The sequence below is a fragment of the Coloeus monedula genome (genome assembly GCF_965178545.1).
Source record: "Coloeus monedula genome assembly, chromosome: 2".
NCBI classification, from domain to species: Eukaryota; Metazoa; Chordata; class Aves; order Passeriformes; family Corvidae; genus Coloeus; species Coloeus monedula.
Genome location: NC_138782.1, coordinates 58,002,410 through 58,025,765, shown reverse-complemented (window position 1 = coordinate 58,025,765; position 23,356 = coordinate 58,002,410). Strand labels below are relative to the sequence as shown.

The 23,356-nt window shown below is 38.6% G+C and overlaps 1 protein-coding gene across 2 annotated transcripts in view; it reads left to right on the top strand.

Annotated features, from left to right (window-relative positions):
• SNX9 (sorting nexin 9) overlaps positions 1-23,356 on the top strand; it is a 60,461-nt gene that overhangs the window by 20,986 nt on the left and 16,119 nt on the right. Inside the window, exons 4-11 of one of the 2 annotated variants that reach the window (XM_082276864.1) lie at positions 994-1,116; positions 14,647-14,830; positions 15,614-15,764; positions 17,179-17,263; positions 17,967-18,092; positions 18,379-18,496; positions 21,364-21,494; positions 22,897-23,000. In XM_082276864.1, coding sequence (XP_082132990.1) covers positions 994-1,116; positions 14,647-14,830; positions 15,614-15,764; positions 17,179-17,263; positions 17,967-18,092; positions 18,379-18,496; positions 21,364-21,494; positions 22,897-23,000 — 1,022 coding nt within the window. Of the gene's footprint in view, positions 1-993; positions 1,117-14,646; positions 14,831-15,610; positions 15,765-17,178; positions 17,264-17,966; positions 18,093-18,378; positions 18,497-21,363; positions 21,495-22,896; positions 23,001-23,356 lie in introns of both variants that reach the window. The other variant, XM_082276863.1, reaches the window with a different exon arrangement.

The following is a 23,356-nucleotide window of genomic DNA, read 5'->3' as shown; positions in this document are numbered from 1 at the left end:
CTGGCTTTGGAAACTAGTGCAAACATGCCCTCCAAAGCTCCTGAGCTTCTTAGTGGTTTCCCAAGAAATGCAACAGGAAGTTGTCTATAGTAAATACTGCTGATCTGCAGAACATGAGTTGTTTTGAATCTTCTTTGGGTTTTAGGGGTCTCATAATCCAATAATTGGGGTTTTTTTCTGTCTGAAGATACAAATGTGGAAGTGAAATGAGTAATGCAAGTTTACAGTGGTGTTGCTGTGGCAGATTTGCCGTCCACTCATAAATCTGGAATGGAGCAACATTTCTGGGGCCCAGGATATGGGTTACCATAACAGCTTCTTCTGTTGTCTCTTCAGTGCATGTTCTGATTTTTGTTTAAAGACCAGTCGTATTGTTTTGGGGATGGAATGGGATCTCAGTGCAAAGACCAGAATCTCATTAGCTCTTGAATGGCCCAGTGTCTGCATGTATGCAGGTTGCCAGTTAGGTGGGTGAAGACCTTGCCTGTAATTCCTGCAGCCTCTTAAGGCATGTGCCTCTCTTCCTTCACCGATGTTGTGTTTATTTAAAAAAACAAAAAGGGGAGGGAAAACAGGATCATGCTGGCTCACATGACCTTGTGTTTTTGCTTCAGTTGGCTAGCACATGGTCTAGTAGCTTTTGGCTCTCTGAACTTACTGTCCCAAATTCATTCTCTGAGCATTGAGTTCCCAGTCTCCAGGCACTTATATTAACAACCTTTAAACCCTAAAGAATTTATAGCTAGGTGTTCACTGCCACAACAGTCTTTCATGTTGCAATTACAAGGCAAAGCAGTTCCATCTGGTGTGGAAGTAAATCCTCCAGAGTATCATGTCAGTTTCTTGTAAAAAATTCAATTGAATTTGAACTTAAAAAGGTTATATGCAAACATCTTAAAGTCTAGTGATATGAGTGTTAGGTGATTATATATGATAAAGCATAATTTGATTAATTAAAGCATGAAACATCTCTCACAACCTTTTCCATTTTAGATTATAACCGAAGGTGCAAAAGATGGCATTAGCTGCGGTAACTCATTAGCTGACCAAGCCTTTTTTGATTCCCTTTCTTCAAATACAGCTCAGACCAACTCTGCTGCCAAAAGCAGTAATCAGGTATGTCTTGTGGTTTTTCGGGCACTGTGGGCATGGAAAGTTTTGTTGACGTAATTGCTTGCTGTACTGTATTTGTGAACTTTCATGAAAGTACTAATTAAAGTAATTGTGTTTTCATTAGGGAACACTTTTGTTGAATATTAATTATGTGTGTGTCTGCTCAGATCCTGTCACTGCTGGAAAATTTAGTAGTCTTAACACTTTCAGAAATGGAGCATTTTTATTCTTTCCAGTCTGCAATGATATAAATCTGTTACTACTTCAGTCTCTGTAAGTGCACTCTTAGCACATTTATTTTATTTTCAAGCTACTTGTTTTAGTATGCTGACCTTGTTAAGGAACCACAGCTTTCTTTTCTAATGTCTAATAGAATTAGGTGGTCTATACATCAGCAGCCAGAGTGAATGGATATAATTCTTTCAGAATTTGAGTAAGAGTGTTTTCTTGGATTAAAAAAGATGAAGCAAGTTCATGCATTTTCTGCCAGGGAAGAGGCTGACTTTGGTTTTGCTGCAAGAATATTTTTGTCCCTCTATTCCTAGCTTTTTGCTTGGTGCATCAGTTCATTAAGCAGCAAATATTTAGTTTCAGATTAGATGCCTGAGGACACATTATTATCTTAAACACAAGCTGTTTATTATGGTCTACAGACTGGTGCATGTCCCACATATAGGAAGTTAAACATTTCGAAGTCCATAGGTCAACAGAAGAACAAAATCTGCTTTTTTCCAACAGCAGCATGCAAAGGTCTTTTGTGTTGGAAAGTAAGTGCTTTACTTATGGTAACAACTGGGGACACCCACCTGGTTTGTAGGTCAGTTAAATATCAGTTACTGGTTTTCTTAATTGCACCACAGGACTTTGACATGAAGTGAGATCTTTTGAAAACTCTACATGGGACATTTTTGTATGACACTGAACATAGCTGTTCATTGACTGTATAGTGTTTGATTTGTGCTTCCTTGTAGTCCGCTGGACAATGCCAGGATTGTTATTCTGTGATCATGTGTTTTCACTAGAGGACTCCAAGCCTCACTGTGACTGTCTAAATGTTTATTTTTTTTAATTGATGCCCAGTTAATATGTAAGGTTAAATGCAGAACTCTTAAAATGCCTCATGAATTTTTCATGTCAGACTGAGCCAAAAGTATTGATTCTAGGCTAGCTTTCCCTCAGTAACGATTACAGTCATTTGAGCACAGAGTGGGGAACCTCTTTTCTTCTATGCTGTCTGTTAACCTTGCCTCATTTTTTTTCCTACTGTAGTGTTTCTAGCAAAACTTTGCATCTGAGGAAGCTTGAGATATTTGCAGCAGCTACTTGCTGCCAAATCAGAGAGTACCGTTTCTCAGAGGAGAAACATAATTTGATCTAGGAAGAATTACTTACTAATGCAGTACACAGACTATTTTGAATGGTGGTAGAGGTATCTGTCAGAGTTTGTTCTGGGCTTAGCACAAGGCACTTGTTCTTGGAGAAGGGAAGAAAAAAGGTCTAGCCTGTATAGAGGGAAAGGTTAAAATAAAGGTATCTATTATATTCTAAATAACAGAGAATTACTCTGGCAATCTAGTCTTGGAAGTTGCATTTCTAGAGGAGTGAAAAGCTTGAAAATATGGTCACTTTACGCTGTAGTTTACAGCAGTATACTGTCCCTGTAATACATACCGATTTCGGGGTTTTTCATAGAGTTTGGAAAAGAGTAACTTCAGGAAAACAGCTTGTCACATTTGCATCAAGGCCCTACTCTTATAAGTGTCCTGTTCCTCTCAGTTATCCTTCAAATGCTGTGTGAGACAGCTGGGAGAACCACTGTACTATAGTGCGTTATGGTAAAACTATACTGCTGACATGAATAGGAGAGGGAGAGAGAGGAGGACAAAGTGCACCTGGATGCAGTCAAGGCCATGCAAGATCCAGGGGAAGAAGATTTCATCTGCTGGTGTCTTTGAGTCTTCAGTTTTGCTGTTTTTTTTCATAGGAGGAACCATTCTGTTGTGTGGTCAGGATTTTATGTCAAAAGTTATTTTCATTTTCTCAAGTTTTTTTTCTTTAACTGAGTTCAGTAGCTGCTGTTTGGTTATATGTATTTTCTAGAAAGTTGGAGATCTTGATTTGAAGATTGGTTTCCTCAGCTTCTGACATATATCTGGTAGTTTTCTCTAGTGGCTTATTGTTAATGGGATTTTAATTTGTGTACTAAGCAGTCTGGAAGGAGTTGTGTTTTCCACTTTTGGCTGCTATGCCTTTCTCCCAGATCAGAGAGCTCTCTAGTGCAGGCATTTTCTCCTTGCAGAAATTCTATGGCTAATTGTCTTCTTAATTATGAAATTCTGTCCATTCATTCTGTCCTTTTTCTTGCTCTCATGAAAAACAGCGAGCTTTCTTCTGCAGTGACTTTGATCCCGTGACGTGTCTGTGAAGCGCGTGCATTGCTGCTGTGTACATTGATAGTGTGGTGTCAAATGGGTTTGACATTGCTCTGCTGGCACAGAAACACCTGATAGAGTGAAGGATTGCAGTGGTTCCAGTAATACTGCATCAGGAGGTTAGGCTGAGTCGCTCATCTCCTGCATACTGACATCTCTCTTTGGGGCACTTCCAATAAGATTACAATCTTCTACTTTGTGGGTGTGGCCCTTCTTCCTAGATGTATTACTCTGAATTTAGTTGCAATAACATTTATGTTTTTCAACACGAGTTTGTTGAGGCACTTGGGCTTGAGTTCAGATGCACAGTTGCAAGCAAGTGACAGTCTGTTCAAATGCTTTAATGACTGACTAGGTCAATATACAAAGCTTTTAATCTTAAATGAAGCTCGTGTTCAGGTTATGGAGAGTTAAGAAAAATGACAAATTATGTGTCAATGTAAGTGGAATAGATGCTGGAGGTGGCACAGTAGCGGAAATGAAAATGTTTGTAGATATATTAGTCTGATAGACTGAATAAGAAATAGCAGCATTCCTAAATGCTGACATTTGATGGTATCTATTATATTTTGCGGTAACACGGGGGGAGGTTGCAAGTTTATTACAAGAAATCTTTATAAATGCAATTCTAAATAAACAGGATGTTTTAGGATTTTTTCTTACTATGACTGTATGGAAGAAATTGCTTTCTATAAACATTGTCACTCTAACATACACATAGTTACACAACAGCCCCACTCCCCAGTTCAGTAAGTCAGAAGATGTTTTAATTCTTAGAATTCCTTCCATTCTTCTAACAGTAAGTTAAAAAAAAAAAAAAAACAAAAAACAAACCAGGTTGCTGTGTAGTCTTCAGTACCAAGCTTTGTTAAAAATAATAGATCTGTCTGAGTTGAAATGGTAGTGTGGTGCTTTTTCCTTTTTTATTTTTAGGAGACCAGTTAAACCACAGTGTTGTGGTTTAACCCTGGTAGGCAGCTCAACTCACTCAGCAGCTTATTACCCCCTCAAAGGAATGGGGGAGAGAATCAGAAGGGTAAACATGGGGAAAATCTTGGGTTGAGATAAAGACAGCATAATAGGTAAAGCAAAAGCTTCACATGCAGGCAAAGCAAAACAAGGAATTCATTCACTGCTTCCCAAGGGCAGTCAGATGTTCAGCATTTCCAGGAAAGCAGAGCCCCATCGTGCATAACCATTACTTGGGAAGACAAATGCCCACTCAAACAGCTCTGCTGCTTCTTCCCACATCCCTTTTTGCTTTCCAGTCAAACAAGAGACTTTTGGTTTCCTACTCTGGAAACCATAATTTTTTGGTGTTAAGAAAACATCATTGACTCAAACACTGCCCTACTCCCTGTCTGTTTTCCTAAGAAGGTTTTTGTTGTTGTTCAGTAAATAATCTCCTGAAAAGTAATTAAAAAGTAATAATTAAAAGCAGTTTCTTTTTCTTCCTTTTCTTCACTGAGAAAGATTCAGTAACCACAGCAACATTTTGATATTGTACCCTACCTGGGTTTGCCACAGATGTAAAGTAGAAAAGGAGCACAGAGATACTTCCTAAGGGGAAGAGAAGAATTCCACCTGACCCTTGGCAGTTCACTCGCTCCAGCTCATTCCTTGCATCAGCCATGTCCCAGCAATGGCTGCCTTGGTAAAGTTTGCAGCTGCTCTTTTAAAGAGCTATCTGAGAAGATGCTGTGGACATCAAAACAATCAGAGGAAGCAGTGAAGCTAATTAAACACAAAATGAGGGGGAAAAATTTACTCAAGGTGACTATTTACACACTTAGAAGAAGATAAGCAGGTAGGATAATTTAATGTTGCATCTGCCCATAAAATTTGTGGTTTAATGTATGAAAAAATTGTTCAAACAAATACAATATAAGGAAGCCTTAGTTGCCAAGGATAGAGGCTGTTCCTTGGCTTTTGTATGAGTCTCATCCTGTTTTGACCTGGTAGCCCTTGGGCAGAGAGAGCAGAGGGAATGAGAAATCTTTCTTCTCTGTCAATCTACTGTTCCTCTGAGCAGCAATGCAGGATGCTAATTTTAGACTGTCATTTGGAACAGCCAATGAGTAAGTATATCAGCACTCATGCTATTTCTATTTGTTAGAGTTGCACATGCATGTATGTTTGAAAGTAAGTTACCTGTAGACTCTCTTGGTATTGGAATAATACTGGCAATAATGGCACTGAAACGAATATAAGTTTTGTCAGGTTAAACCAAGTGAACCTGACAAATACAGTGAGCAAAAAAGCTGTCATTTTGATGAAAAAATGCGTAACGTGTTTTTTTGTTATAGTATTTCTTTGCTAAGTTTCTTCCAGGGGCTATAGCAATAAAGGATATTCTGTTTCACACTTTTAGTCAGTGCTTCTCATTGCAGCTCACCAAGAAGTTATTAGATTGGTGGCATTTGGAGTCTTTGTAATTCAAGTATGTATGGAAATACAATCATTAATGTAAAATTCATTCTGAGTTGTCTCCTCCATCTGAGTTGGTTTGGGTTTTTTTGTGGTGGTCAAGACTAGTGCTTCTCTAGTCACAGATGTATTTGCATTTATTTTGTTTGTGTTTCAGGTTCAGAGGCTGCTGTTTTAACAGCCATGATCTCTCTTCCCCTATTCTGAACCACATCTTGTGGTGTTTTTTCATTTATCTAACTTAAAATGCTTTAAAAGTTGTGAACAAACATCAGCTCTGTTTTAATGATAGTGTTTGTCTGAATTATTTAGATTTTGTTACAACTATATTGGCCCAAGCTAGTTCTTCTTATTAAGAAGTTAAAACACTCTCTGTACAGTAATTTCATTAGTGGTCTGTAAGCAGACTGTATGTACAATTAGCCACAATGTAGTCCAGCTGTTTACAGTCTTTGTAAGCAGCAGTCTTGAACAGAGGATAGAAATGCTATAAATTTTAGTATATTATATTTTAATTTGTATGGTTTCTCCTCCCTTCCTTCTAGAGCTCAGTATAGTCTTTTTTCTTACTTTTCTTTCCCCCTCTCTGCAGAATAGAAAGCTAGTATTAGAAATGTATAAATGAAAATAAATTGAAGTGCTGCCTGTCTGTTTCAAGGTGGAACTGGATCACAGCTACATTGACGTAAGAGCTGTAGATGTGGCTTCCCTATATTTAAGATATAAATATAGTTCTTGTACCTTACCATAAGTTGCATTTGTAGAGGAGTTTGTTCCCTTTTCTTGACGCTGATTCTCTAATCACTGCCAAGTCTACTTCTCTATGAAGATGACTGTATGGCTCTTCTTAGTTTGAGATAAAATAAGTATCCTGAGAGTTCGCACTTTTATGAATTACAGATTTTTTCCGCCAATTCCTGTTGACCCTAGAGAATCCACATGTTTTGTGTCTTGTGTGTTATGTTGTGGGCAGAGCAGCAAGGCCCCATGGGTAGGTACAGGAAGCATTTAACACAAACCTCTCATGTTTGTATTGTTTTATCCAGTGGTAAGAGAGAAATCCCTTTGCATAGTTTCTCTCTCAGAAGAAAAGTAAGATAAGTGGACTCTTATGTGTGCAAAACCCTTTCTCTTCAGAAGGCTGTGGGACTTACGTATAGACAGGAAGAATAAGTAGCAGTGAAAACACATAGTTTGATATGCAGGAACTAAGGCAACTCAAGTTACCTGGTATGTAGACATAAGTTGTTGAGCATGCATAAAGAGAGCACTAAGGAAGCTATTCCCAAAATTTTACTTCATATATTTCAGGCTTTTTGCAATGAGGTGCTGGAAAGGCAAATTGTCATTGTTAAATTTACATACCATAACTCCCACTCCCCCTCCCTGAATTGCTATGAGCAGCAATGAATGCTAAGATTGAAGAAAATAAGTATGGTGCTCCTATTAGGAGTGCAGTATTCTACTTATGTGGAAATTCTGACATGCATGTTATCAAATTCATGTAACAGCATTTCTGTTCTCTGATGATTCTGTGTGTGTGGTAAAGCAGAAGTATTATCACAGGAAGTGTAACTCACCTGTACTTGACTGAGTCCAGTTTGTCTTGTTAAACCAGTATGCTGAATTATCATATAAAATATGCAGGTAGGTTCACCATGGGAGTTATAATTACAATTGTAATTTCTAGTTCCTGTTACAGATAATCACACTATAAAATCCTCTATTGCTATGTGTGATTTGAAAGCAACTCTTTCCACCATCTCAATCACAATGTTGCATTCAGACTGGTAACAGGAATTTGTGACCAACTCTCATTTAAGCAAAGTACAAGGCAATGGCTTCTCTACAGTACTGGAAACAGTGGCTTTCTTGCTTTGAAATGAATCACATTCACATATTAAAAAATAACCATCCAACATGTGACAGTGGTTGCATCAATTCCAAATATAGAGTTGTCTTGAGTTTTTTTGTTGATAACCCAGTGGAATGCAAAGGTTTAGGCAGGGCGTTATTACACTGCTGTAATACTGTGATTACTCCTTGCCTTCATCTGCACCCATACCCTCAGGCAAAATCTGACTATTGAAATAGTTTTCCACAATTTACAGTGTTGGTATGCTTCGTTTCCTGGTACGGTTCACAGAATCGCAGAATAGGTAAGGTTGGAAGGGACCACAGTGGATCATTTGGTCAAACCTCCCAGCTCAAGTCAGGCTATCCTAGAGCACATGGCACAGGACTGTGTCCAGATGGTTCTTGACTATCTCCAGTGAGGAAAACTCCACAACTTCTCTGGGTAATCTATTCTGGTGCTTGGTAACCCACACAGTAAAGAAATCCTTCCTCGCTCAGGTGGAACTTCCCGTGCACCAGTTTCTGCTCGTCGTTCCTTGTCCTATTGCTCAGCACCACCAAGCAGAGCCTGGCTCCATCCTCTTGACACCCTCCCTTCAGATACTCATAGACATTGATGAGGTCCCCTCAGTCATCTCTTCTCAAAGTTGAACAGGACCTGCTGCCTCAGCCTTTACACATAAGAGAGATGCTCTGGTCCCTTAATCAACTTTGTAGCCCTCCTTTGGATCTGCTCCAAGGGCTTCATGTCTCTCGTGCTGAGGATCCCAACACTGGACACACCACTCAAGATGAGGACTCACCAGGGCTGAGCAGAGGGACAGGATCACCTCCCTCAACCTGCTGGCAGTGTGCTTCCTAAGGCACCCCAGAATACCATTGGCCTTCTTGGCCACCAGGACACACTGCTGGCTCATGGACAGCTTGGTGTCCACCAGGACGCGCAGGTCCTTCTCTGCAGAGCTGCTTCCCAGCAGGTCACCCCCAGCCTGTGCTGGTGCCTGGGGTTATTCTTCCCCAGGACTCTGCACTACCTTTGTTTTCATTTGACTTATTTCATTGAGGTAGTCTTATGGTTTGGTTTGGCACTGACAGTATAAAGAATGTTTTAACTTGCTAATGGTGACAATCTTGTCAACCCTCCTGTGAGCATTTCTGCTAACTTGCACACTCACAGTGCCATGTGGCACACATGTGTTGCGCAGTCCCCTGCACCACAGTAGGGGGCTTACTGCAATGAGTAGTTTCCTTCCTGGGTTTTTGGTTTTTATTTTGTTCATTGAGCACTTCTTTTAAAGTGGAATCGTGGGCATTTGTAATTGAAAGTGATAAACTGAAAATAGCCAGTAATACTCTTCAATTCCTCAAAAAAAAAAAAAAAAAAAAAAAAAAAAAAAAAAAAAAGGCAACCATGGAAACCCCTCTCCTGTGTTTCCAGACAAAAAGAGAGTGCTTTTCCCAAAAAGAAAGGATAAACTTTGTAGCTTGATCCTGGGATGTCTAGAGAACATCAAAGAGGAACAGGGCGCCTTTCTTTTCTTTCTGGCATTGCTGTGATTGGAAAACTGTCTGAAATTTCTCATCTGTGTTTCAATAAGAAACCATTAAGAATTGGAATCAGCTTAAGAGAAGACAAGGATATAAAGAAGTGACTTGATTGCCATTTACATGTGCAGATGTGAGTAACAAAAACAGAAGCCTGAGAGAGCTCCATTGAATAAACTATATAGGATTTTTAGTGTCTGAAAGTTGAAACTAAGCAAACTTGAATTAAAAAGAAAATTCCTTGAAGCAGTCAGAGTGACAATAGATGGGTTTTCCCTCCCCTCATCCTATCACTGAGTATTCTTTACTCAAGTCTAAATTATGTATCTTTCTAAAACACCTTTCTGTACTTCAAAGATGGATTTTTTTTGAGCTGAATCAGGACATGATAGACAGAAATCGTCTGCCTGCACTGTGCACAAGCAATGCAGCCCTTAGTCCAGTTTGGTTATGAATAACCGTACAGGTAAGGAAATGGGATTGGAAGCAGGAAAAGAACAAAAAACTAAATGCTCTGCTGTTCATGGAAGTGTCTCAGTTTGTCCACTGGTGGTTTAGATTTATTTCCTGCTGAAAACAAGGAGTGTCCAGTGGGTGTGTCTTGGCTTTGTGTGGTTTATGAGCAAGCAAAGCCCAGCTCTTGTGCAGAGACTAAGTTATGAAGGGGGCAATGGGGCTGATAGTGGAAGTATTGGATGATGTTTTCCTCTGGAAGGAACTAAGAAGACAGGAGCAGCTGAGGGACAGATGCGTTCCTAGGACAGCATTGCTACAGCTTCCTTGCCAGCTGCTTCTGGAGGTCATGTTGCTTTCAAGTATTTATCTACAGGAGCATTCTAGTATGTAAGTCCATAAAGTTGGTTATTCTTTAAAATCTAGCCCATCTCCACTTTTCCTAGAGGACTTCTTTAAGGATGTTTATGTTGTACTATAGAAAGAGGGCCTTCCTTCAGATGTGGAAGAAATGCCCTGGACCACAGCGCTTAGGTAATGATTTACCAAGAAGAAAGCTTAGCCATAAAGTATCATGGGTAAGGCAGCTGCTTCAGTTATCTACTAATGTGCACACTTGTTCTATCTTAAATACAGCACAGTGAATGCTGTTCTGTGATGGCTGCAGATTAGGCTTTTAGCCCTTCATCTTCCTTCCTGGAGAAAAACACTTGTGTTTGAAGGTGTCTGTCTATATACTCATTTAGCTGTTTGGGGTTTTTTTAATGTATCTTTCAGAGACTGTTATCCAAAGAACTTTAAGTTTAGTGTAATGTCTGAGTATGCTCAAGGCTTTGTTTCCATGCAGGTAACTAAGGCAGCTATAAAACTGGAGAGGTATGTTCATTCCTGTGAGCTGTTCAGCTGAGTCACCTTGAGTTTTCTTGTGTTTTCTGTCATTGCTTTGTGCTGTCTGTCTCTTTTAAACTCCTCTTCAAGAGCATAACACTTCTCGATGCAGCTTTGGCTGTCCTGAACTTCCCTTGATCTGATCAGGCTTACTTCTGCTACTCACTGCTTCAGCATGGCTTCTGTGTCTGAGTAGATTTCAAGATGTATTTCTTACAATTGGAGGTCATTATTTTTGATGGCACTGTTACCTAGGTCTTTTTGGGTACTTAAATCAGTTTTACCATCTGAACATTGTGTTTGTTTTGGCTTTTATCCCTCAGGGGTAGAATGGATCTATTTGTCCATCAGGAACATGCATTATTGGAGAATGCAGAAGGAATCTGCCAGAGACAGATTAGTTGGCCAAGAGATCAAATAAAGTTTTTTTAAATTTTATTTTTATTTTCTTTTTAGAAGATTTTTTAGCCAGGGCAGAGAGACACCTCAGTGCCTTATCTTTACAGCTTTACTGTCTGTAGCTTTGGATTCTCTGGAAAACAGAAAATAAGAGTTCTCCTATTTAATTCACTATTCATTTGGTAAAGATACTGACATTCCACTTCCAAGCTGAGGATTTTTCTGTTGTGATGGAATTTTTTCTCATTCAATTACTATTAGATCTTTAAAAACCTACTAGACTTCTCTTCCTATCCCCCAGGCCGCACCAGTAATGTTCTGTTTCTGTAGTGAGTTTGAATCTGCCCTTAACGGAGTCCTCTTAAAACATTCAGTAATGGTTCCCTCTGTTGTCCGTTCCCGACATAGCCCTTTTGTCTTGTTTTTTCTCGTAGAACAGTAGGAATGAGCAAGTCCTTAGTAGTCTGCAAAAGGGAAAATCAGCTGCCTTTTAGGAGTTTATCCTTGAATTTAATCTCAGTGTACTTGTTTGACATTACCTTGGGGAGTAAAGAGATGCAGTGCTTCATTTGAAGGCTGATTAGTTTCTTAGTTGTGTGGTATGGCATTTCTTTTTGTGTGCATTTGAGATGGCTTGAATACTTGGATATTAGGTGTGCTGTATCAAATTATATTGACTAAATATCAGCTTCTTGCAAGGACTCTTCACCTTTTTTGTGATGACTAAGGAGAGATCAGAGGATTATCAATTTCAGTTACAGAAAACTAAAGCTGTAAGAACATGGCACTTAATCACTTGCAAAATACTTGATGGTTTAATTAGGGTTTATTCAACCAGAGCTAGGCCACGTAAATGGCTTCTTGTATGGAGATTGTCAGCTGCTGAGATCCACAGAACTACTCACTGGAGCTGAGATTACCCTCTTAATAACTGGTATGTCTTTATTTGGTCCTCCTTGATGCTCTGAAACCTTGAGGATGCCAGGCCTGATTCCTGAGCCCTTCTCCATGTTTATTGATGGTTGACTACCACTTAGGAGTGTCACAGTATGTGTGCATGTAGGAAAACATTTCAAGAAAGTTGAAGGGAGTCCTGTAAATGCTCTTTGAAAGTTGTTGTCTATATATATAGATTCCTAAGCCCTCTTAGGAATCTTCCTCCGTGCTTCAGAAAGAAATGTGGACCTTTTGGCTGAAAGGAACTGAGAGGAAAGTAGCATATTCCACCCCTCTTACAGCCTACAGATGGTACACCTAGGGGCAAGACCTTACCCCACAGCTTTCTTGGATACCTCAGAAGTGAAATTTTCTGATTTGAAGAGTGCTTCCATATAGGTACATAGAGATAAGACATCTTGAGAGCACAATTTAAGTAATACATTTCCCTTTGCTGTACAGCATCTGTGTATATCAACATTTGTCTGCAAGTTTAATGATTGCTCTTGACAGTCATTATCTAGTAGTGTTAATATTATTGCCTTCCTCTTTTTTTTGCAGCAGATTTTAAGGTTTCTTTGCCTTTTACTCATGTACCAGATTTCACATTAACTACTACAGAAAAGAGGAAAATTTTACTCAGTCCTTTGGCAATCATCCCACTTCTGGACTTTCATTTGCTAGTGATCAGCACAACATATATTGCAGAAGTATAGGTATATAATATTACGCAAACTAGTCTTTTCTAGGTGCGCCAAGTTCTGTTAGAAGCACGCATGCTTCTCCATGTGGTTGGTCCCCATCCCTGTGTGTTTTCATTTAGCAAAGAATGGATCCTGACTAATGCCATGTATGGTTATTTCTCTTTACATAAACTCATACCAGGTGAACATCATAGGAAGAGAGCAGACTGGTATAAGCTACCAGCAACTTTGTAATTTGCTCAAAGTAGCACGGTGTATCAGCTATCCAAGAATATTGCTCCCCCAGAGAGTGGTGTTCTTGTGTCAGTTTCATCCTCAAAAAAAATTTTAAAAATCCTCAAGCTATCACTGTAGAAGCTGTCCAAGTAATCTGTCTCTGTCAATTCCTAGAGACCCACGGACACTTGTGAGTCTTCGGAATAGTGATTTTTCTCCTCAGCTTGGGGGCTTGGTCTTAATTTCCAGATTCTGAGGATTGTGAACTTAAAGATATAAAGATGTTATATGATATCAGCATCATTTTTGAATCTTTATGGTTTGATAGTGTCTGTGAAATCTGACTTTATTTGAGGAAAAACTGAAGGGAGAGTTCTTATTCATAAGAAGAATATCAAAGTTAAAATGAGAGGAGAGAATATTCAGTGGAGAAAATTGGGATGTCCTGTACCTTTTTTGTATAAGAAACTTTTTTGCAGATAATAATATAGTTTTTAGTGGGAGTTTTATTTAATTTCCTGTGTTGGCAAATGTTCTAGGATACATGTAAATGTTGTAGTCTAATAATTAATTTATATAAGGCACTTCTTTTATATGATTCTTTGTGATAAAAATAGTGCACTACTATCAGTAGGATTTGAGACTTCTTTTTACAAAACTCAATTTCTCCCTCTTTCGAATAAGACAAGCCTTCTCAGCTTTATTTGCTTCCTTCCTCTTCTCTTTCTTCCTCCTACACTTAGGGTGTGTGGGTTTCAATATGTGTGCAGTTTTTTCTTTCTGTCAGCAAGTCTCTGCACTAAGTGTCTGGAGTAGACTACACTTAACTAGTCAATGTGTTTTCAAAGTGTAGTGTTAAAATCAAGGAGCTGAGCAGGATGCTAAGCTATCTATTAAGCCTGGATGAACTTGAAAATGCCGTAGTTAGAGACATGTCTGCTCTGCACTCCTTCACTGAGGTTTCCACCTCCACAACAGCATCAGCAGAGGGGGGTGTGTGAGTACCTTCACCACAAGCTTATGCTGAGAGAGTAGGCCTACAGGGAGATACCAGACTGTTCCCTGGCAGATGTCTGTTTTCTTCCACTGCCCCCCTTCTGTCCCCCGCCCCCTTCAACACCCCCGTTCACTGTGAATGAGTTAAGCTCTGGCAGGAAAGCTCAGCAGGTTAGGCTTTAACTCCCTAGCTGCCACACCAGCAGTGATGACGTCAGTGGGCAATTTATTATTTGCTTTTAGTAAAGAAAATAAGTATTTGCAATAACCTAATTCTTGACTTCTGAGTTCCAATTTTAAATGCACTAATTTGCTCATGGCTTAAAGTAATTAATAGTTCACAAATACCATACTTATTACGGTGTAAGTGTAAAATAATTACCATGGATGAGATTGCTTCCTAATACTGTTGCAACAAATAATTTCCCTGAGGAGAAGCGCTCTTGTTAATATGTATTGGTGTCACATTGCTGGAAAGCTGATCAATTCTTCCAGGTGCTTGCTGCATGTAAGAGTTGTGTAGCTGGAAATGCAAGATTTGGCAGCTGCTTCTAAATCAATCAAGTGAAGTGCTGAATGCAAACTCAGCCTACCAGCAGGAGATCAAAGACTTAAAGAAGAAAGTATGTAGTTGTTGCTCAGTTCTTCAGCAATTCTTCTTTTGTCTTTATACAATGTAGGCAGGCATTGCCAATGATCCTTGGTCCAGCTGGAACGTTGGGAAGTCTGGCAACTGGGATAATGGAAATGCTGTTGACAGCTGGGCAACGAAACCTGAAAGTGCACCTGGCCAGAGGAACAGCGCTTCAAATAACTGGGAGGCAGCAGCAGCATTTGGTCATCCACAGGCATATCAAGGACCAGGTGTGCTAATAATGCTCTTTTTATTTTTTTTTTAATAAATTAGAGTAGGTGGAGAGTAGAGGTAAGAATTATTTAATCTTTCATAATTGTAGACCATGGCTTATTTAAAAAACAAAACTAAACCAGTTTCCTAGTAGCACATTGCCATGTGAGTAATCTGGACACTAAAATAATAGGGGTTTTAAAAACAAAGTTGTTTTTTTTTTAATTGGATCCACAGTAACAGACACCTCAAACTTTTATGGAAATCTGACAAATCAAAGTCTTGTGCATACACGATCTATTCTCAGGCATGTTGTTCAGCTTGCGTAACTGGAACTTTTAAACTCCCTTGAATTAATGCTCTCAGGCCTTTGAAGGAATAGTCTCTTAAATCCTTAGTTTTAAGAAGTGACTAGCCTTTCAGAAGGCTTCTCTACCTTTTTGTAGTAACAGCCTAAATTAAGGGGAGAACCCATAACTGGGGAATGCTAACTTGGTGTCTGTGAATATGGAACACAATTGAATTCATCTTAACACACCATCATCTCTTTTTTCTTGTTTATTTTGGTTTTTTTACCTCTCCCCCAGTGGATTTCTAGTGCAGTGCTTTGCAGGTTGTATTTGATGGAGATAGTGGTAATTGAAGAGGAATCATAAAATAGAAAGGCTGAAAGAGATTTTAATATATTTACCTGGTTGATTATTTGTATGTGAGTGATGAAGTACCTGCTTCTGCTTTTGAAGAGAAATTATATAACTTTCTCCTTTCCCTATCCCCTGATCCCTCCTGTACTTCAGCAGCTGCTGATGACGATGATTGGGATGATGACTGGGATGACCCAAAATCAACTTCACCATCTTACCTTGGTTACAAGGAGACTGAGGCATCAGAGGCTGGGGGGGTCCAGCGTGGAAATTCTCGTGCAGCTGCTATGAAGTTACCACTTAACAAGTAATGGAAAATGCAGGGGAAATGCATATATACTGAAGAGAATTGGAATTTGTCAAGATGTTTAAATTCAACATTCTTGAAACAACCAATGTAAATATTACAGTTTTGGGGCAGAAGAGAAGATGGATTTGTAGTTCAGCGTACTCCATAAGCAATCAGAGGACACAGATCCCTGAAAGCTTGAAAGTACCTGACAAAGCTGTATGATTTTTGGAGGTGTCATAAAGGCAAATGACCTTTTCACAATGCCCGAACTTCAAGTCCTTAAAATGTAACTGTCTTTGACAGTTTGCTCTTAATGAAAGTCAGAGGTGGTGGATGGCTTGTCCGTACAGTAGAAACTGATCAGAGATGCTGCCCCAGAGTTCTTGAGCAATTTGAGTTTCTGCTGGAGAAAAGTTCTGTTCTACTGAGTGCATCATCCAGGTTGATTCTTGAGCCATAGAAAGTTTGATTTTATAGATAAAAATCTTACTGTAGCATCAAGCTTTGTCAGGGTTATACTAGCATTATCTCATGTTGTAGCTTAATGTTTGTTTACTCTAAAACTGCTGTTACTCTGAGAGCTAGTGTGTGGTAATCTCTAAGTGGACAAAAGCAGAGTGGAAAAGCATTGTAGAATAATGGTTCCTTGGGCATGTGACTAAAATCAACTGTGTCTGCATGACTAGTTAGTTTTGTTCATCAGTGGATTTTTATGTCCAGTGTTGCATGAGTACCTCTGCATCATTGTTTACCTGTTGTAAACTCACAAAAATATCTGATCTAAGAGATTTTTTTGTCTGTGAAGTAAGTCCTACTTCTCTGCTCATGTTTCTGCAAGCAGGTTGGCAATACTTCAAGGGCTAATTATCTTCCTAATTAGAAAGAGGACCACCGTGTGCTTTTTATAAGTCCTTTTGTAAGACTTTAAGAACATTACAGTGATTTTTTTGCTTTCTTTTAATTGATGGATAAATTATTTAAGATAACTCATGTTTGGAAGCACTTGATAGATCTTCTGTTTATCATTCTTTCAGATGATTGAATTCTCATAATTTGAAATTTCAGGTGCATGAGCATCTGTGTGTTGTTTCCGGAGAGGGTGGGGCTGCAGAGGAGTGACAGATGTTACATTGTGTCCTCCTGTTATGTTTGTTGTGATGGACAGCAGAGCACAAACAGCCACTTTGCTCTGGAAGAAGGGACCTATTACACACAGACACACAAAACACACTCAGAAAACCTGGATGTCAGTACCCAAACCTTTTCTGCTTTTTTCAGTGCAAAATGCTGGTTGTTACAGTAATTCACGTAAATGGTTTTCTATACTTGAGAAATACTTAAGGGTTTTTTTCCTATAATGGCAGGTAATTCTGCATATGTCAAAGGAAGGAGAATCTGGAATAAACTTATCACTTCATTTTATTGTTAGATTTCCTGGATTTGCAAAACCTGGAATGGAACAGTATCTGTTGGCAAAGCAGCTAGCAAAACCCAAAGAGAAAATTCCCATAATTGTAAGTTGGGGATGTGTGGAATTTTTCTGTGTGGGTGGTATGGTTTGTTTTGGGGTTGGGTTTTTTTTGGGTGGGTGGGTTTTATAAACCTCCTCACCTTTCCCTGTTTTTTCAACTGAACTTTTATCCTCAAGGTTATTATATGTATTTTGGTCAGAAGAAACTGATACTGAACATATAATTAGAAATAGAAATGTCATAATAAAAATCCTAAGTGTGATGATGATGATTATTTTCAGTACTTTTTTCCTCATGCTGTATCTGCACTTGTGATGAACATAAGCCTTTTTGGGATTGGGAAGCAGAGCAAATGCATTACACTGTCTATTAGTTATCTAGATGGTTACATGTAGGAGCTACATTTGTAGAGGTTTGCTATATTCAGTCCTGATGGTCAGGTCATTTTCTGATCTAAAAACCAGACCCTTCTGTATATATGCTGTTCTAGTGAAATGTGGTTGAAATAGCCCTAGAATTCACCACTCCTTTGTTATTTGGGAAAGACTAAAATACACAAGATAAATTCAGCTATGGTCATTTATCCTTGCTTGCAAGGATCCCCTCTGTTTCCAGAATTTCCAGACTCTCAGCCTCTCACTGAAATCAATGGAAACTCTGAAGTGAAGAGAGAAGATATTTGTCTCTTTGTTTGCAGTTGGTGCAACATGATGTATTTAAAGATAATATTTGCAATTTCTTACAGATTGGTGATTATGGCCCCATGTGGGTATATCCTACCTCTACATTTGACTGTGTGGTGGCAGATCCCAAAAAGGGTTCTAAAATGTATGGTCTCAAGAGCTACATTGAGTATCAGCTGACCTGCACTGTAAGTATATCTGAAACAGGATCTTTTGTCTCACAAGTATGTGTCATTTGTACATATAAATAATACAGTTTGTGTGACTTGGTAAGAGCATTGTAAGAGTAAGAGGTAGTTGTCATACTTTTTACCCCAAGGATTTGCTTTGTTCTAGAATTTCAAGTTCTTCTGTATTACAGCTCTAAATCATAAATTTTATTTACATTCCATGTGGTTACCATTCTGGTCATGCTTGTTTCATGTCACTGTGTGCAGATGCCTTTCCAAGTTCAGAGTTGTGTTTCTCTTGCAGAACACTAATCGGTCTGTCAACCACAGATACAAGCACTTTGACTGGTTGTATGAGCGGCTCCTGGTTAAATTTGGATTAGCCATTCCAATCCCTTCTCTTCCAGACAAGCAAGTAACAGGTAATTATTCCCAGTTTTGAATTCATGGAATGAGAAATAAGGAAATCACTTTTTAATAAGGTTCAGTTATTTCTTAGTGTTTGTTTTTCTCATTATTTTTAAAGAAGGTGTCAAAAACCCCAACCTTTTACCATTCAAAACTTATAATGAGTTGTTATGACTGATTGATAATAACAGATCAGTACTAGGAGAATCACTTCAACACTCAGGTTCAATTATCTAGTCCAGTGATTAAAATAAAAGGTAATTAAAAGCAAAAAAAAATCCCCCTAGTTACTACATGAGATAATAATTACTATTGGAGAGAATAGATAGCTGCTTATGTCCATACTTGCTGATTGGCTGGTCAAACGTTTTTGAGTGGGGGTTTTTTGAGGGTGGGGAAGGGGCATGCTTTGTGTTCAGTTTTCTTTGGGTTTTTCTCTTTTGCATTTGATTATATGTATGGTATGTGGTAGGAGCTTTGAAACAAAGTTCCCAGAGGAAAGGGAGCATCCCCTGACAAACGGGTTTTTTGCTTCCAAGTGAAATGCTGCAGCTGTTTCTCCTCTTGCTTGATTTCACACTTGATTTAGAAAGCATTTTTCATTCGTATAGCATTCTGCTCTGGTTTGATGTCAGTTCGGCTTGACCAAACTGTCTGAAGCTTGTGGAAATCTTTTGTTCTGACTTCAAGAAAAGTGGGATTGGATCCTTTAAATGCACATACGTTAGTCTTTGCAATAGAATATGACAGTGCCTATGCATTTTCAGTAGTCTCTGGCTTCCTTTCTACAAGTATGTGCTAGAGTGGATGTGAAGAAAAGAATGGACACCTGTATAGGAGTAAAATGCATTACTTTAGTCCATTTCCACTTGTATGTTTTCTGGTAAGATTTTTATACAGCCTTTAGGATAAACAGCCAAAAACAATCATACAAGCACCGGCATGTTGCCAACCATGTGGCTGTGGGCATCACTCAAAATGCAGCAGCTCTGCTGCGTTTGAAGAAAGCTGAGCATTGATGAAGTTGCTGGGATAAATGCCGAGGAAACTGAAAAGTGAGGAAGTGACTTCTTCCCCTTAGCCTCGTGTTTAGAATTGACCAGCATTTTTATTTAAACATGTGCATGTCTACTAAATGGAAACCAGAAGACCTGATGGGGTCTCTAGATTTCATTGCAACTGTATCTTAAAAAACTCAAGAGTCTGGCATTGCATCTTGGCAAAATCCATTGCCTGTGAATTTCTTTCTTCTGGAATCTGTGGGAGAGAATACCTTGCCTCATGCCAAAAAATAATAATAAAAAGCATGTCTCTTTCTGAAGCATTATGAGGAAACTGGGAAAAGAGTACTTATCTTTCATTGTGTTTAGGAGGCTTCTTTCTGAAGATTGTTTACAAAAGCATTTCTGTCACTTGGTCTTGACAAAACAGGACTCCAGACTGACTTTGTCAGGATGCTGGTTTTGATGATATACTGGCGATGACATGCTTAATGACCAGCATGTAACTTGCAACTGCTGCTCTTTTGTTGTTTTGCACTCCTTGGAGGAATGCTGTGGAGATTTCTGTATAGATTAAAAGTGATGCAAAGGGTTACTGAAGGGTTTAGAATGTCGCTATACCCTTCAGTATAATATATATAAGTAGTGTTTGACTTTTTTTTTTTTTTGCTAATTTACAGGAAAAATACCTATACACAAAGTTCATTTTTCATTAATTCTGTTATTTACCTGCTAGTCTTGCTGGTTTCCATATTTGAAAAAAAAAAACAAAAAAACCCCAAAACCCAAACCACAAAAACCCCAACCTTGTAGATCCGCTGCCATAGTAACTATACAGTAGAATTATATTGAAAGAGTACACGTGTTCAAAGCTTGTTATCTGCGCTGCTATGGAAATTAGAAGAGTTGGGTGCTGGAGGAATCTCTCTTTCCTTTCAAATCCCGTTCACTGTATGCTTTAGAAGTCTGATGTGATGCATTTTTTAAAATTAGAAAAGATTCTATCAAGAAGACAGTTTGTACTAAAACGAAAAGGTTCTTAATGAATACACAGTGATGATGCATTTCTGGTTTAAGAAAAAAGGGCTACTTATTTAGTTTGTGTTAAAAATATCTCAAGTACCAAAAAAATCAGTTACAGTCTTACACGTATGTGTATGTTCTAACCAGTTTATGGGTATGAATTATTGACATTTTTTGATTTTTTTTCCCCAGTTTGCGTATATGGAAATATATTTAAAGAAGGCACTGCTTTTTAAATCTGTGGGTTTTATTTGACTAATTTCAAATGTTTCTGAGCAATGCAATTTCGATGTTTTGAGCAGTTTAATTTCAGTGCCTTGTTGGCTTGTACATGGCAACTTGGACTGTACTTCCTTTTTCTTCAATGTTTTTGAACCTCCTATTGACCAAGATTTTACTAGACTGTATCAGAAAAATACCTGCATTCCAAGCCAGTGCCTGACTTTTTTCTTGGGTCATCTGAATACCTAATTTTTCCATCCAGAAGTTTATTAATTTTTTTCAAAAAAACGTGTTTGAATTGTGGGTGGGTGTTAGGTTTTTTTAGTATTTCTTGGCTATCTCAAAAAGGAGGAGAACTCTTGATCAGTAATCAAAATAATATAATTTAAGGTTCTTTTGATTTGTTAGCATAATGGGCCATTTATTTTACGAGTTGGACTTGATGATCCTTGTGAGACCATTCCAACTCAGGATTCTGTGATTCTTGTGAGTTCTAAGTCATTAAATTGTTAATACCTCACCAAGAGAATTACAGGTTGTTTCAATTGTTTCAATCAATAAAAAAAGAAATGAACATAAACGAATTTGAAGGTGCTAGCCTGTAAATGTAATAATTATTGTTCAATGTGTAACAGGGCGCTTTGAAGAAGAATTTATCAAAATGCGCATGGAGAGGCTGCAAGCTTGGATGACAAGAATGTGTCGCCATCCTGTCATCTCAGAAAGTGAAGTTTTCCAGCAATTTCTCAATTTCCGAGATGAGAAGGTAGGAAATGAAATAAAGTTCACACACAGACTGGGACTGAGGAATTGCTGTCTCCCAACAGCTCCCCTTCTAACCAAGAGTTCAGGTCTGTAGCCGCCCCACTGTGGGCAGTAGTGACAGGCTGGAAACTGCTGGGGTTCCTAACTCAGCTGATTGGTCAAAGAAGGCATGAAATTGCTCATGTGAAATGCTACACACTATTCAAACAGAGTTGTGCTCTTCAAAGTAGCTTTGTTGCCAGTCTCTTAAGGGATGGGTTTTGTCCTCCAGCAGAATAGGAACGTGTAAAACTCCTTTGGCTGTTGCCGTGCTCTGTCTCTGCTGGATTTACTAATCACTGTGATCCTCTGAGTGGTGCTGCTCTGCTAACAAAAACTACCTCATAGCAGATCTAGGTTGTGTCTGATCCTGTATTATATTTAAAAACAACCCTCTGCCCCCATCCCCATCCCTCAAAACCACAGTTTTTTACTGAAATGGGTTGCAATCTTGCCTGATATAACCAGCCATTTTTTATTCCCCTCATACACACTTTATTATGCTTTTTTAAAAGATATTTTAATATCTTAAGTAAATGATAAATAAAGTCAGAAAACCTTCAGTAAATAATGGTTTCTTCATGATTGAGCTCCAGCTGTGTTACTAATGAGGAAATGAAAACTCTGCTGCTTTCTGCTCAATATAATCATACTTCTAAATACACAAAGACTTAGCAGAAAAAGTAAATTATCCAGTCTGGTCTTAAAAACCTCCAAGGTTAAAGTCCCCTGTGACTAAGGTCACAGCTGAGCAGTTTTGAGTCAGAGGCTGGACTACAAACCTCCTGAGGTACTTCTAACCAGAATTATTCTGTGACCCTGTAAGTAGAGGCTTAATAACATAGTAAGTAGTAGTCCCGGTGCAATGCTGGTTTGATGGCTAGTGGGGAGTTGTATAATTCTGCCAGCTAGTCAGCTGTTCTTAGTTTCTAATTTATAGACACATAAACAGAACAGACGTTGCAATACAAAGGGAATTTTTAACCACTAAGAACTTAGTATAATAATTGCATAATAGTTTCATGATTTTCTTGAGCAGCTTCTGATATCAGACTTATCCCATGTGCAGAGACAGCTGAATATCATTGCTCTTACACTGTATTTCAGTAATACATAAAAAAGGTCTGTTGACCCAGAATTTAGATAACAAAGTACACAAAGGAGGAGGGGGAGAACTTTGGGAAACTGCAAAAAGCCTTGGCGCCTCTGAAGCTTTCATTTCTTAATGAAAGGTTTTAATTCAGGGGTGGTCTGTTGGTTAACAGTTCTCCTAAACATTTCATTCACTCCTTAAGTACATTCCCTTAAAGAAGGATGAGTGGTGGTCAAACTCTGTCTCTCTCTCTTTTCTTTTTTTTCTTAAGGAGTGGAAAACTGGAAAGCGGAAGGCAGAAAAAGATGAAACTGTAGGAGTCATGATCTTTTCTACAATGGAACCAGAAGCTCCTGACTTGGACATGGTAGAAATGTAAGGTGATTTCATTTTGTATGGGCATTATGCATCTGGGTATACAACAGATGCTGAGATAATCCAAAACTCAAATACTAAGTGTGCACATTTATTTATAGATTTGAAGAGGTATTCATCAAGATAGAGCTGAAAAATTGTTTAAATAATGAGATTTTCATATCAACCTCTCCAAAACTTGGTGGAACTCTATGTGATGTCTTTTTTTACCTCAGTGGCTGAATACTGATCCTAAAACAATTTATGCAAAACTAGTTGATGGGATAAAGTACTGTCAGATTCTACGGAATTACATTTTGTATTGCTGTGGAAGTGTATTTTGATCTTTAATCTTTCAACAGTTCGAAAACATGCTA